Source organism: Schistocerca serialis, chromosome 2 (assembly GCF_023864345.2).
Source record: "Schistocerca serialis cubense isolate TAMUIC-IGC-003099 chromosome 2, iqSchSeri2.2, whole genome shotgun sequence".
Taxonomy (NCBI): domain Eukaryota; kingdom Metazoa; phylum Arthropoda; class Insecta; order Orthoptera; family Acrididae; genus Schistocerca; species Schistocerca serialis.
This window is the reverse complement of record NC_064639.1, coordinates 864,063,560-864,077,472: the sequence shown is the minus strand read 5'-3', so window position 1 is coordinate 864,077,472 and position 13,913 is coordinate 864,063,560. Positions and strand designations below refer to the sequence as shown.

Genomic DNA, 13,913 nt, shown 5'->3' with positions numbered 1-13,913 from the left:
CTCCAGCTATTTGTCAGACTGTTGTATTGTTGATGAGGTTCAGCAGAGAAGTGTCTAATAATCTTCTTAGTATCTGCATTTCCAGGGCACGCAGTCAGAGAGCGGCACTTCTTGGTGTGGGCTGATACTCAATGCCATATAATACAAGAAGCCTCACCATTGTGTGATATAACTTTGATTTTAGGTGGATAGGCATCTTCTTATCACAAAGAACACCAGTAATGTCTCTGAATTGCATTCAGGTTGCTTTGATTCTTGCTCAGACATCCTCATTCACACAGCTGTCACTCTGTTGTTAAGAATTCAGATATCAGAATTTATCCACCAGAATTTATCCAGCTTCATTAATTAAATAGTTCAAGAAGATGGAACTTTCTGAGGTACTCTATCTTGTGCATATTTAAATGGAGGCCGAATCTTTGTAGACGATCAAACTGTGTTTGAAGTTGAGTTGGTTGTTTACTGTATGTGGTTTCAGATTTTATTGGAACTAGGTGCTGAAGCAGATAATTTTCAATCAATAAATGAAAGTAATTGGATTTTATGTGTACAGCTCTAATATTTTTATAGACATTTTTGTAAAACACACACACACACACACACACACACACACACACACACACACACACACACACAAAATCTTTAGATGAATCTGAATATAGGAAGACATGCCACCACAAGGAGGGAAAGACTAAAATAAGCTAAGTAACATGTAAAATTAAGTACTTACTAAATTCCAGGACATAGTTTTCTTTGAGAAATTATAAAGAATGAAAAGGAGTAAACAAAAGGAAAAAATGTAAAAACAAGGACTGAGAAATATGGTCCAAAATAGTACAAGACCCAAGCCACAACGAATTCATAATTACATTCTTCATAGAATGGGCAATGAATCTTGCTTTTGCATACATAAACACAAGGAACAATTAAAAGGAAGGGCTTGCAGTATTGAAGAATTCAATAAAATTTTTCCTTACAGGTATTTTGTGGATGAAACACCAGGAGTCCTTGACCACTATATAAATTTTCACCATCTGCCATTCTGAGTAAATTTACCACATCAATACTGATAAATGTTTTCATTTAAAAGTGGTCACAAACCATCACAACAAAATTACCAGTTTGGCTGTTAGGTGCAGCAACATTGTTTCACTGTAGAGGCAGTATCTGTACAGTGCATTGTGCTCTCAGTAGGGACTGGTTTTAATGTGCTGATGTGTTTATGAGATTGTCATTCTGCTGGAAATGATCAGTATTTTAGAGAAATTGCTGATGTAAAGAAAATACATATATTTCAGTGCCATTCGAACAAATTACTGTGGACAGTTATATGAGAAATGGAACAGCAGTTACCTGTGTTATGAGCAACTAAGCTTTGTGACAAAAATAGCAACTAAGTGAGATACTATTTCAGATATTATTTTTAATGTTAATCTTGCAGACACACAGACCCAGAGATCTGCCAAAAGAAGAAGGAAGTAAGGAGCAAATGACTATGTTGGGAAGTGGTGACTATCAATGACACTTTAATTGAACAGCGTGAAGTTAGAATTAAACTTGTTCTTAACATGTTGACTGCCGCAAGGCCACCAGTGGCCATAGAAGAGCTGCACCAATTATTAACACATTTAATAACAAAGGCATCACCAATTTGCAGTTTGAAGTCATGAAACATATTAAACGTGCTATATCAAAATGTCAGAAAACTACAAGAAGAAGCTATGGATGGATGATACCTTAGTTTGTTTTTGAATCAGGACAGTGTTTTTATATTGATGCTTCTGAGAAATCAATTATGCCCAAGGGTGTGATGAAAAATAATGCCTCCAATTTTTTTATTCTGTTCTCAGCATTGGTTCAAGTGCGAATGCATCACACGTATTACTCAGTCAACTTCTGCGTTGCTGACACAAGTTGCAAACCTCTGTCACTAGACAGCTCCAAATTGTAGTGTGTCATTTGGCAGTGTGTAACATAATGATATCAGTGTCTGAGAAATACCATGCTGTAATAGAATTTGAAAGCTTCTTTTTCTTCAATTGTGAGACTTTTTGCCACCAGTTTCACGCATATTTTTCTCATGTTGAATTGGTTATGTAAAATTTGCGCTACACATTCTTTGTTGATCTTATAGTTTCAGGAATCGATCAAATACACAACCAGTGGTCAGATCAAATCAGATGATTCCACTTCTTCTTCTTCTTCTTCTTCTTCTTCTTCTTCAATCCATTTTAGATGTCGAAGTGCATCACAGTCATAAGTCACCCTCAACATCTTCTCGACTGTCTTGGAAACGCTTGAAGCACTCATAAACTCGCATATGTCACAAACAGTCTTTGCCATACACTTCTTTAAAAAAAAAAAAAGATATGTCCACTTATCATTTTTCTGGAAAAACAGAATGACAGCTCTTACACAAACAAAGGCCATGGCCACACTGATTTTTTTGCAGACAGCAGAGATGCTGCACTTGACTGAGAAGCCTTCATGCTTTACAGATATTGGCTGTTCATCTTTGGCTCATGTGTATGTACTCTGTGACAGTATCAGTCCCATTATTCTATAGCCACACTTTGTATAGGTGTTTGCCATCGGCCTCAAAATTTGCTAAAATGAATTCCATAAATATGCCAATCCCCAAGCTGGATATTGAGATCATCTGCCTCGATTGTCCTATTTGCTTATGTTCTTGTGTATGTTTTCTCACTTTGATTTATGAAGTTATTGTTGTTTATGTTATGTTATGTTATGTAGATGAGGTCATTAGATAATAGACAATCTTGCTGCTGTGCTCTGCACGGTGACTTGTGTAATGAACCGTGATTGCAGATAAAGTGCTTTTTCTGGATTAAGAGGCAGTAGTGTTTTGCAGGAGATGGAGGCTGCGAGTCAGCACTACGGCAGCCATTCGCATCCAGTGACGACAATGTACAAAGTTAACAGAGGCGAGGCGGAGCAGCCGCAGGTGGAGCGTTGGCGCAACGTTCAACAGGACGCTGTTGAGCGTGTGCGGGTCGCTCTGCGAGAGTGCACCCAGCTGCCACAGCCACCGCTCCGTGACCCTGCGACATCTCCGCCTGTGCCATCTGCCACCGTGACGACGCCCTCACCTCCTGTATTGACACCTCAGCGGCCATCTGTGGGGCCGGTTCCTCCCGACTCCCCGTCCCTTCTGCCACCGATGCTGCCACCTGCAATCTCCACAAAAACCCGCACCGACCGCCCGCACTCCACTGGCCCACTTGTGCAGTGCACCACTCCTCCAGCGAATGAGAAGTTGTCTCCCACACCGTTCCTCACGCCACCTGATGGAGTTGACATGCAGAAGTCCAGGTAAGAGCATTTTGATTAGTAATGTGAAATATCACTGTGCTGGAACTCATGTATATCACACTTATTTTGCATACTACCATATTTCTGAGCACAAAGAGGCTCTAGTTCACACTCATACTTCCATGAAAAATTTTCAGTATCTTTAACTGTAAGGTGTTAAGAGATTTAAGAGCCCTCACTCTATATTAAGGTTACTGTTTACCACTGAACAAAAACCGAGTTTTCATGTGATAATTGTTTCTGTTTCCAGAGTGATATTGAATTTAAAACAGTGCCTTGCGCAGTTTTATTTCAGTTTCATAAATCTTTATCTACTAGGGTCTTGATCTTTCAATAGATTGATTAATTTAACCACAAAATACCAACTAAATTCTCAGAAAGACTTAAACGGATTCAGAGCCATAAGAACAACCACTATAAAAGCAAAACACAACATTTTTGTTTCATTTTTGCCCCTCTTGTGTTTGACTGCAAAATAGATTGGTCGTTAGCATCCATGTACAACTAAACAGAAGTAGGTTTGACATAAATTAAATTAGACAATTATTTCAGTTAAACAGAGGTAGGTAATCATACCTTCCAGACATGATCACATTCAAGCAGTTCTAACCCCACAAGCATTCTCCAACTGTCCATTGATAACCATTGTTTGTTGTGGAGTGTGGAACTTACTGCACCAGTCTCGCTTGGTTTATGATATCACTCCTACCTAGCTGCATGAGATGAAGTCTTCAGTCTGCATTCACTGCATATTTTCTTGCCCTCAAAATGGTCAAGTTTCAAGTCCAACAACTGTATTGAGGGTGAAAATCAAACAGTGGAAAACACAGGATGGAATGTAACAAAATTATGAAAAGGAAAGTTGCTACTCGCCATATAGCGGAGATGCTGAGTCGCAGATAGGTACAACAGAAAAACTGTCACAAATAAATCTTTTGGCCAGTAGTACCTTCATCAAAAATACACACACACACACACACACACACACACACACACACACACGCACACACAGATGCAACTTGCACATACATGACTGCAGTCTCAGAGTGCAGTACGGCTTCAGTTGTCTGAGACTGCAGTCACGTGTGTGCGAGTTGCGTGAGTGCTCGTGTCTGTGCGCTATTTTTGACGAAGACCTACAGGCCGAAAGCTTTATTTGTGACAGTCTTTTTGTTGTGCGTGTCTGTGACTCAGCATCAGTATAGTGAGTAGCAACTTTCCTTTTCATAGTATTGTATTGAGGGTGAAATTTATTACACCAATTTATGTAACATTTTCTCTGATATCCTCCCAAAACCTACTTGTCAGTCTGGGCAAAAGTACCGTATTTACTCGAATATAAGCCGCACTCGAATCTAAGCTGCACCTGAAAAATGAGACTCGAAATCAAGGAAAAAAAATTTTCCCAAATCTAAGCTGCTCCTGAAATTTGAGACTCGAAATTGAAGGTGAGAGAAAAATTTTAGACCGCTCCTCCAAATCGAAACAAAGTTGGTCCATTGTAACGTGAAACACAATTGAGGTCGAATGGATGAAGATACAGCTACAGTAGTTTGGTTCAAGTTGTAAGCTTAACAGTTAAGCTTTACCGCGTAGCCATTGCTATGTGTCAGGCACTCCGTCCGTATTTATACGGGTACCCTTCCTTTTTCACGTGCTTCGTCTGGTTTGAATCGATTGCTTATTTTGCTTTGATCTGATAAATGCCATTCTCTTTGTTATAGGTGTTTACGTCACTCCACGCTGAAAATGCATTATTGTACTGTGTCATGCATTGTTTGTTGCATTCTGATAACGAGTGTTTACGGCCTGTCGCCGCTCGTGGCGTGGCTTGCTTAGTGTGCGCTACCACTGCTTACAATTAAAAAAAAAAAAAGAGAGAGGAATTATCTCATTAGCGAAACAATGGCAAGAGACTGCTATTTGTTGTTACTTACACTGCTGCTTTCTCTGATAATGACCAACAAGAACCAAATAATAGCTGTGTATGATGGATGTTCTGAACGAGAGTTCAACGAAAATTTTTCTCCGTTTGAAAATCTTTGCAGACGCCTCTTTAGTACATTACATTCTGCACAGAAATTAGTCACCTTAGATTTAAAAATTCAGTCAATTGCCGTGCTTGATTTCTGACTGTATCACTATTCAGCATAAGAATAATACGAATATAAACATGACATGATATGTATATTCATCCGCGTTTGCTGTTGTCTTGGTCTAGTTTCGTAGTTTATTAGGCAGACAGGATTTAAATGAGATAGCAGCAAACACGAAAGAATACATGGCACAATGTTTACATTCTTCTACCTTTTCTTTTAATTTATTTACTGATACAGAGGTTTTGGTGCCAGCATTTATCTTGGTGCCTGCAAAGCATACCTGTGTTGCGCTACATATATTTGAAGGTAGAAGTTAGTTGTGGCGACACCTACCAACATTTTTCAGAACTTCCGCTTACTTTGCACTCGATTCTAAGCCACAGGCGGTTTTTTGGATTACAAAAACCGGGAAAAAAGTGCAGCTTAGATTCGAGTAAATACAGTAGTGTTATTGAGTGTTATGTGATTTCCATTTTGTAGACCTCTCCACATATTGTTACTCCAAAATGTGGGTATGATATGACTGACTGTAGTTGTGACTCACTGATCTGGTAGTCAAAGGATACCATACTTCTCCATTTCACAAAATGTGAAACTTTGCATTTCTCTTCATTAATAACATGGTGGCTATGAGCCTTGTGCAAAGCACAAGGCTCATAGGCAAATTCATGATCTTTAAAAATCCGAAGATTTCAACTGTTACTATATACCAACAATGAAATACCACCAACTTGACCACATATTTTGAGAAGAAAACTGCACGCTTGCAAGATATCACCCCAACAATTGACCGTAAGTGAAAATCTTGACCATAACTTTAATGACACACAGTTATGACATCCTGAATGTACAGCTTTTAAACTTTCGTGGCACCAGTTGTCACCCGCTTCACCCAGTTGCAACCACCTAATGTCCGAGCCTGTAGTAATGTACAGCATAGTGAATAACGGGTTTGTGTTCGTAATTTTCAGTAAACCAATAAGTAATAGTGCTTTGTTCACAGTGTTTCTAATATGTAACAGGTGTCAGAGATCTCTTTGCTTCAAACACTTTTATGTCGTGATTCAGAATGGAGTGTATGTTAATGAAATGAATGAGTGCATGATTAAAGAAGTAGTGTAGCACTGTTTAAGGATTAACATTGTTGATATTTCTTTGAATTGAAGAGCTGACACTGCTGAAGTGCAATACATTGGCAGGATTTGTGCTATTCTCCAATGTGATTGGCATGATTAATTTGTAAATTGCAAACTGTAAACTACATTTTATAATATTATTCAGTTGCTCAGGCATATTAATTATGATTTTGAGTTGTGTATAGTTAAAATAGAAGACACGTGCATGACGTTGACATATTATGTGTTCTCAAACAACATTTCAAAACACGTTCGGCAGACGTGACCCGCTACCCCTTAATCTTCCCTAACCTTCAACATGCCATGAATAGGAGGGTGCTGGCTGTCACTCCTCTAAAAACTACTTTGCTCTTGGGCATCAGACAGATGCAGTGAGATGGAGGAAATGAACAAATGATGCCCGTGAAAAGTTCAGAAGCTGCAAATTCAGAATGTCATAACTGCATACTATCAGAATTGTGGCGCACATTTATTTTTGCACAGGGTCGATTACTGGAGCTGATATCTTGCTTTTTTCTCCTTATAATATGAATTCAAGTTGGCGATTTTCCCTTGTAAGTCGAACAGCAACAGTCTTATTACACTCTCCTGGGACAAACCAGCTCATTGCGATGTCTCTAGACGAGTCTCAACTGTAGGTGCCTTGTGTAGCTAATTTTAGTGTGTGTGTGTGTGTGTGTGTGTGTGTGTGTGTGTGTGTGTGTGTGTGTGCGCGCGCGCGCGCGCGCACTCGCATGCTCTCAGATTTGTGTTGTTGTTCATTATGATGATGATATTGCGCAAAACATGCATTCTGACTGAATAACATGGTTCTTTGGCTGATCAGCCCATGTAAGGGTTGTATCCTTACAATGTCCACTGCAGATTTTGCAAAAGGGCATCCTTGCTTAGAAAAATCTAGTGAATACCACATGCACTGGCAAGAAAGCCTGGCAGTATGAGTGGTGGCAACTTTGTGGAACCACATGCCAAAAGTTTTCCTGAACACTTGAAGTACTTTGCTTGAACAAAGTGTTGCTGGCAGCTTTGACAACAACAGTAGAAAATTGGATCTTACAACTTTCAACACCTTCATTCCATTCCATTGCTTGATTGCTCACAGAACAATTATTGAAAACTGGTATAATAAGGTCAATGAAACACTCCAGAATTTAAGTAAAACATTGGTTTCAGATGCGGGTATAGTTGTTATTGCACTATCATATCTTTGCCTTGACTCCTTAAGACACATCTTTATTTTAGAATTGACAAAATTTAAAGATGCAAAATCTTGGAGAATAGCTTTTTAATTTGTTGCTTTATAATACTATACAAGGACACAATTTTAGCATACCATACTGATGAATCCAGTCAGGGGCAGTCCGTAGTTGTAAGCCCATCTTACATATGCCTCATTACTCTTGCTCCACCATGCTAGTATCGAAGTGTCAGTGATAGTGTTGATGAAGAGGAAGGAAGTAAGCTCTTGTCTTAACATAAATCATCTGTCCATAAAAGCTTTTTTCGTAGCTGCCAGCGTCTTGTTTCTCGATGTGACAGTAGACAGAGGTGAGCCAGCAGTGTTGCACCTGATGACAACACAGGACACAGAAGAGAGACCTCACTGTCTTTTCTGACGATTCCCAGTTCTGTGTACTGCGTCACTATGGCTGTGTCTATGTGTGGAGGCTTGAGGAAACCGAACATTGCCAGATTGCGTTTGTCATTGCCATATGGGCTCAGCACTCAGTGTGATGACATTGTGTGCCATTGAGTACTCAATATGATCACCTCTCATTCACATAACTGATAATGTGCACAACAACCACTACATTTCTGGCTCATTAAGGCCAGTGGCTCTGCTATATCTTCAAAGTCTCCACAATGTTATGTCTGAACAATACAATGTGGGAATATATGCTGACTGTGGTGTCCTGATCTACCTATACAGAGGATGTTTGATTGACAGCACACTCGCCAGATCCCACACCCACTGAAAAAAATCTGATTGTGGCACGCAACTCTGGCATAGGTTTGAGACAATGTGTAATCACGTACCCATGTATGTCATCCGAACTCAGTTCCATTCAGTGCCTGAGTGAGTTAGAACTGTTGTTGCTGCCCAAGGTGGCAACTCTGCTTACTAAAAATTCTGAGTCTTGCATACCCCCGAATCACCTTCAATTTAATTGAGTGATGATGACAAAGAGGATGAGATGAGAGTAGCAACAGACATTAGTATCAGAGGGCGAATACTAAAGAAAGTGGAAAGTTTAAAGTAGCTGGGGGCATAACAGAAGATAATGGGAGGAATCATAAGGAGATTGATGAAAGAGGGAGGCTAGGACATGGATCTCTGCAGAGTTTAAGAAGCCAGATCTGGAGTAAGGATGTACTGCCAAATATGAGGGTGGTTGAAAAGTTCTCGGAATGGAATAGAAAAAAAGTACTTACATCACTGAAACTTTTTTTTATTTTTCAATGTAGTCTCCTTGTAGATTAATGCACTTGGTCCAACGATGTTCCAGTGCCTTGATCCCACCTCAAAAATGGGTTTCCTCAAGGCCTGTAAAATAGTTGTCAGCTCCAGCTATCAATTCTTCATTTGAAATGAATCTTCCTCCACCAAGAAAAATTTTCAGTTTTGGGAAGAGATGGAAGTCTGAGAGAGCCATATCAGGTGAATAAGGAGGGTGTGGCAACAATGCATACCTTAGTCCGTGTAATTTTGCCACGGTGACGGCACATATGTGCAGGCACGCATCAAGAGTCACGGCATCCATCTTGCAGATAATTTTTTCTTTTCTAATTCTTCAGTTAAAATGTGATGCGCCCTTTCAGATGACATCTGGCAAGCGTAAGCAATTTCATGCACTTTGTTGCAGATCCTGTGTGACATTTTATGCACTTTTGCAATGATTTTTGGACTAGTGACACATCTTGGCCGACCACTGCATGGATCCTCATCTAAGCTCTCTCCACCAAATTTAAATTCATTTGTCCACTTGGCAACAGTTGAATATGAAGGAGCAGAATCTGCCAGTGTATTCTGGAAATCAGCATGAATGTCTTCTGCTTTCATACCTTTCTTTGTGAAGTACTTAATCACTCCTCGAATCTCAATTTTTTCCATCATCACAAATCACTATGCAGGAACAACAACAGAGCCATGTCACTGCCACAGGTCTGTTATGAGAGCACTGATGTGGCGTGTGTTTGCAGCCAACAGTCCAATGAATATCATGTGAACAACTTGTTGCAATAGCACTGATCTCTCATGGTGATTCTGAGAACTTTTGAAACCACCTTCATAATAAGCAAGTGTCATATCGAATGTATTATGCCCCATTACTCATGTACATATTGGAAATTTAAATAATGAAGAAAAGGCACATGAGTAGGGTAGATCAGCTAGAAGGGATAGATTAAGGAATGAGATGGTGAAAGAAATAAGGAGAAGCTCATGCAAGTGACCATACATAAGACAAGATTGAAATGGTGCATACATGTTAAAAGAACTGGAGTTGGCGGGACACCAAGACAATCTCATGAAATGATGATAGGAGGCAAGAGACATAGAGGAAGACTGAGAGACAGATGGATTGCTGGATTGAAGGAATGTGTGAAGAAGAGGGAGAAGACTAAGACAGAATACAGAGAGAAACATGGTGGAAAGACAGAAAGAGATCAAGGGACTTACATTCTAAACAGACCCAGTCAGAACTGGAAAACAAAGATGGTGATGATCATTGTTCTTATTGTAGTGCACAAGCTTAATAAATACAGATTCACTATTTGCTGCCTTCTTAGTGCTCCAATTTTAATGGGCAGCTGTGTATTTTAACTAACACTACCATCATGAAGGATACTTTTCTTTCCAATTTACAAGTTTTACTTAATTTTATAGAAATGTTGAAGTTAACAATTATGTGTTGAAAACTGTGCCAAATATTTGCATTTTTTGTTTTTCAGAAATTCTAAAATTAACAATGTTCTGTGCATAAAATTCATAATTCATACAATTTGAAGAGGGTCAGTTTTGAAAGAGCTATTCTCTTTTAATTACTGCCAAGTAGTCCGTAATCACATCTCAAATACTCTTTGGAATTTTAATATGAGCATTCATTATTCAAAATTAATGTATATATGCAGATTGAATCTTAAATGAAAATTTGTACCAAGGCCGGGACTTGAACCCAGGTCTCGTGCTCACTAGGCAGATGCACTAACCACTATGCCACCCTGGCACAGTGGCCTTGCACAACTGCACAGACTACCCTATCATGCCTCCCTCCCCAGTAAAACATCCTAATCAGATTCCAATCCATTCGATATTCCCCCTAAACTTGAACAGCATTACAGAGGATCCCCAACTGGAATAACACCCCAGCATTGAATTAAATCCTCTCTTAAGCCCACGCATAAGTGCTTTAATCAAATCAGACTGTATGATTCCAGACACCTTTAAAAGTTTGAAACATCTACGATGTATATATACAAACAGAAGTGACAAATGAAAATCTCTACCAAAGCCAGGAATGGGAATTTGAACTGGGGAGGGAAGCATGCTAGGCTAGTCCATGCAGTTGTGCAAAGCTACTCTGCTAGAGTGACTAGTGGTTAGCACATATGCTTAGTGAGCATGAGACCAGGGTTCAAATCGTGGCCTTCATCACACTTCAGTCTGCATATGTACATCACAGATGTTTCAGACTTTAAAAGGTCTCTGGAACCATATAGTTCCATTTGACAGTATTAATGTCTTTGATGAAAGAGGCATCATGTATATGGATCATTGGATAGTAGTAAAGTAATTATAGACCACATTTCCTGTGGCTACACAGTGTGTGTGTTTAATGCAGAGGTTTTCCTAGCCTTCTGCATTGATTTTTGCTGATTCATCCTCTTCTAGGAGCTGTTTCCCCACTCCAAAAGCAAAAGGGCACCCTGAACCTATATTTGTTGCACTGCTCTCTATGACATGAACGGTGGCAAAAAGAGGGGTGACTTTTTCTATCAGACTTTCTGGCCATTGTCATGATTTTTATTCAAAATTTAAACAGTGGGAAACGGGGATTTTATTACTAGTCAAAGGCAGTACCTCTAAATCGTGTGAGGCTGCATCAGACTTGTCAGGGGACTGATGACAAAAAAAAGCATTAATGAATTTAATTATCTTTATGAGATTGAAAAATTCTTGAGGGCAGTTTTATTAAACTCCATATTTTTTTCTTGGCCATCATTTTAGAGACGGAATAATAAGAACACTGATGTATTGCAGATCGCAGCTGCCATCCAAGGCAACGGCAGAGAGTGGTGAACGTCGGTTGCGCACTCCCAGCCCAGCGTCCAGCATTGGGAGCGTAGACTGGTTCTCTGTGCCACACCGCAACGGTGTGCCTCCGCGGAGGTACTACAACAGGAAGAGGCGGTACCTCGATCTCAGCTGGGGTGAGGCCTCCGGAACGGACAGAGAAGGCAGTGAGGACAGAGGCGACAGTGCTGAGAGAAGCCCTTTGTCATTGCTGTCACCCAAGACACAGTCATCCGGCAGTGCTCCGAAATCTTCTGTTCAGGCATCTGCAGCATGCCTGGAACTATTTCAGCAGTCAGTTCCCTCGGTGACTGCCCCTCACCAGTTGATGGTGGGAACTCCCCTATTGACATCACGATCTGCACGTGCTGCCCGCTACTTATGCCGCTACTGCCAGCAGCGGTTCAGTGCGCGCATCCTGCTGAGCCTGCATCGCGTTAACGGGGCGTGTGAACTGCACCGCAGCCACAACTATGCACGCAATGGTGGTGGAGGTGACCATCCACAGGTGACAGAGCGTGAGCTGATGCTGGAGGCACGTGTGCGTCTCGACCGTCTCTTCGTTTGCCCACGCTGCTCGCGTGTGCTCTCCACCGAGAGCACACTCAAACGGCACATAGCCCTCCGCCACGGACATGACAACCCCCGTGACACACGTGCCTCTGTGCAGGTGCACTCGCAGGACTGGACACTATCCCTGCCGGATACGCCGTCGCCACCTCCCCTGTCGCTGCCACTTGCTGCCAGGTTGTCTGACGGCAAAGACAATGTGTTGGAAGCTCTGGGGCTTACGAGGAAGAGTTAATGACCGTGTCATAGCTCCAGATGCTCTGTTGTTGCCTTTCTCAACTGGTTGCTTCTTACTCTGTGCATACAAAAGCTGTGAGCAGTCAAAAGTAGACCATCTGTTGACTGTACTCTGTCAGACTTTTTGCATCACATTTTTTCTTCTAGTCGATCTTTTTAGAAAAAAAGAGATCAGTGTTTCATGAACTAATAAGGAAGAGGTATCCATTGATATGAGTGTACAGAGAAACAAAACCAACTCCATGAAATTGTTTTTCTTATCATTAAATTGGTTGCCAATCATTGTGTGCTATACTTTTTTTGTCTGTATTGTCCGAAGCATTTAGGGAAGCACTACCCTACTTGATATGATGTGCACATCGTGTGGCCTGATTCATCACTCTTTAAACTTTTACTTGTCCTTAATTTTGATTTTGGCACAGTACAACATATATATATATATATATATATATATATATATATATATATATGCTTGGACACATTGTGGAGGTTGTCACTGGAATGTTTTAGGCACAGTGGAACAGAAAGTTGATTCAGAGACTTGAGAGATGCCAGGGAGGTTTGGTACTCCAGCTGCGTTTCAGACGGTTGGAATGTGTCGACTAACAAAGGAGTTGACTGTGCCATGGATTTTTTTTTTTTTTTTTTTTTTTTTTTTTTTTTTTTTTTTTCACATTCAAGACAAAGCACCAAATGATAAATTTCTCACTTCAGATGTTCTACATCTCGCTTTCAAATTATCCTAATGATAGTGACTTTACAGCCTAAATGTTGACTACTCGTCGTAGCTTTAGAAACCATTGCAGCAAAGCCTGAGGATAAGCATATGTCGGTTAGTCTCACCAGAACTCTTCTGAACTGGCGTGCACTGCTTGGCTTCAGTAAGAGAGAAAGAAATCTGCCCGAGTCATTTGACTGGACATGAACTTTCAATTCCTCGCTCTCTGACTTCCATCGTAGGTGCTCTTCATGGTTATAAAAGAGCCAACAATAAAATTGTTTGGCTCAGTGAACTACACTACTTGAAGGAAACATAATTGTTCTGAAGGTTATATCATCTTATTCAAAACTGCTCCCATTTCATCAAACTTTTGATGTAAGCTAACTACACAAGCTTCCATTGATCAAGGATCCAGATATCCTCCACTAATTTTTCTGTAGCTTGGCAGTAGAAATCACACCTTAGTCTTGGAGTAACTGATGAACTAAATGTGCAAAAATGCTGCTGCTGTCCATGTATTTTGA

General features: G+C 40.4%; 1 protein-coding gene and 1 non-coding gene across 3 annotated transcripts in view; one reads left to right on the top strand and one right to left on the bottom strand.

Moving 5' to 3' along the window:
* LOC126458171 (mucin-17-like) overlaps positions 1 to 13,294 on the top strand; it is a 309,041-nt gene extending 295,747 nt beyond the window's left edge. For both annotated transcript variants that reach the window (XM_050095041.1, XM_050095040.1), the window contains exons 7-8: positions 2,873 to 3,333; positions 11,829 to 13,294. In XM_050095041.1, the coding sequence (XP_049950998.1) occupies positions 2,873 to 3,333; positions 11,829 to 12,666 (1,299 nt within the window). In that variant the 3' untranslated portion in view covers positions 12,667 to 13,294. The remainder of the gene's footprint in view (positions 1 to 2,872; positions 3,334 to 11,828) is intronic.
* Positions 10,723 to 10,794, bottom strand: Trnat-agu (transfer RNA threonine (anticodon AGU)). The gene has a single exon. It is a non-coding gene; the product is annotated as a tRNA-Thr (tRNA).
* Positions 13,295 to 13,913: the final 619 nt, after the last annotated feature.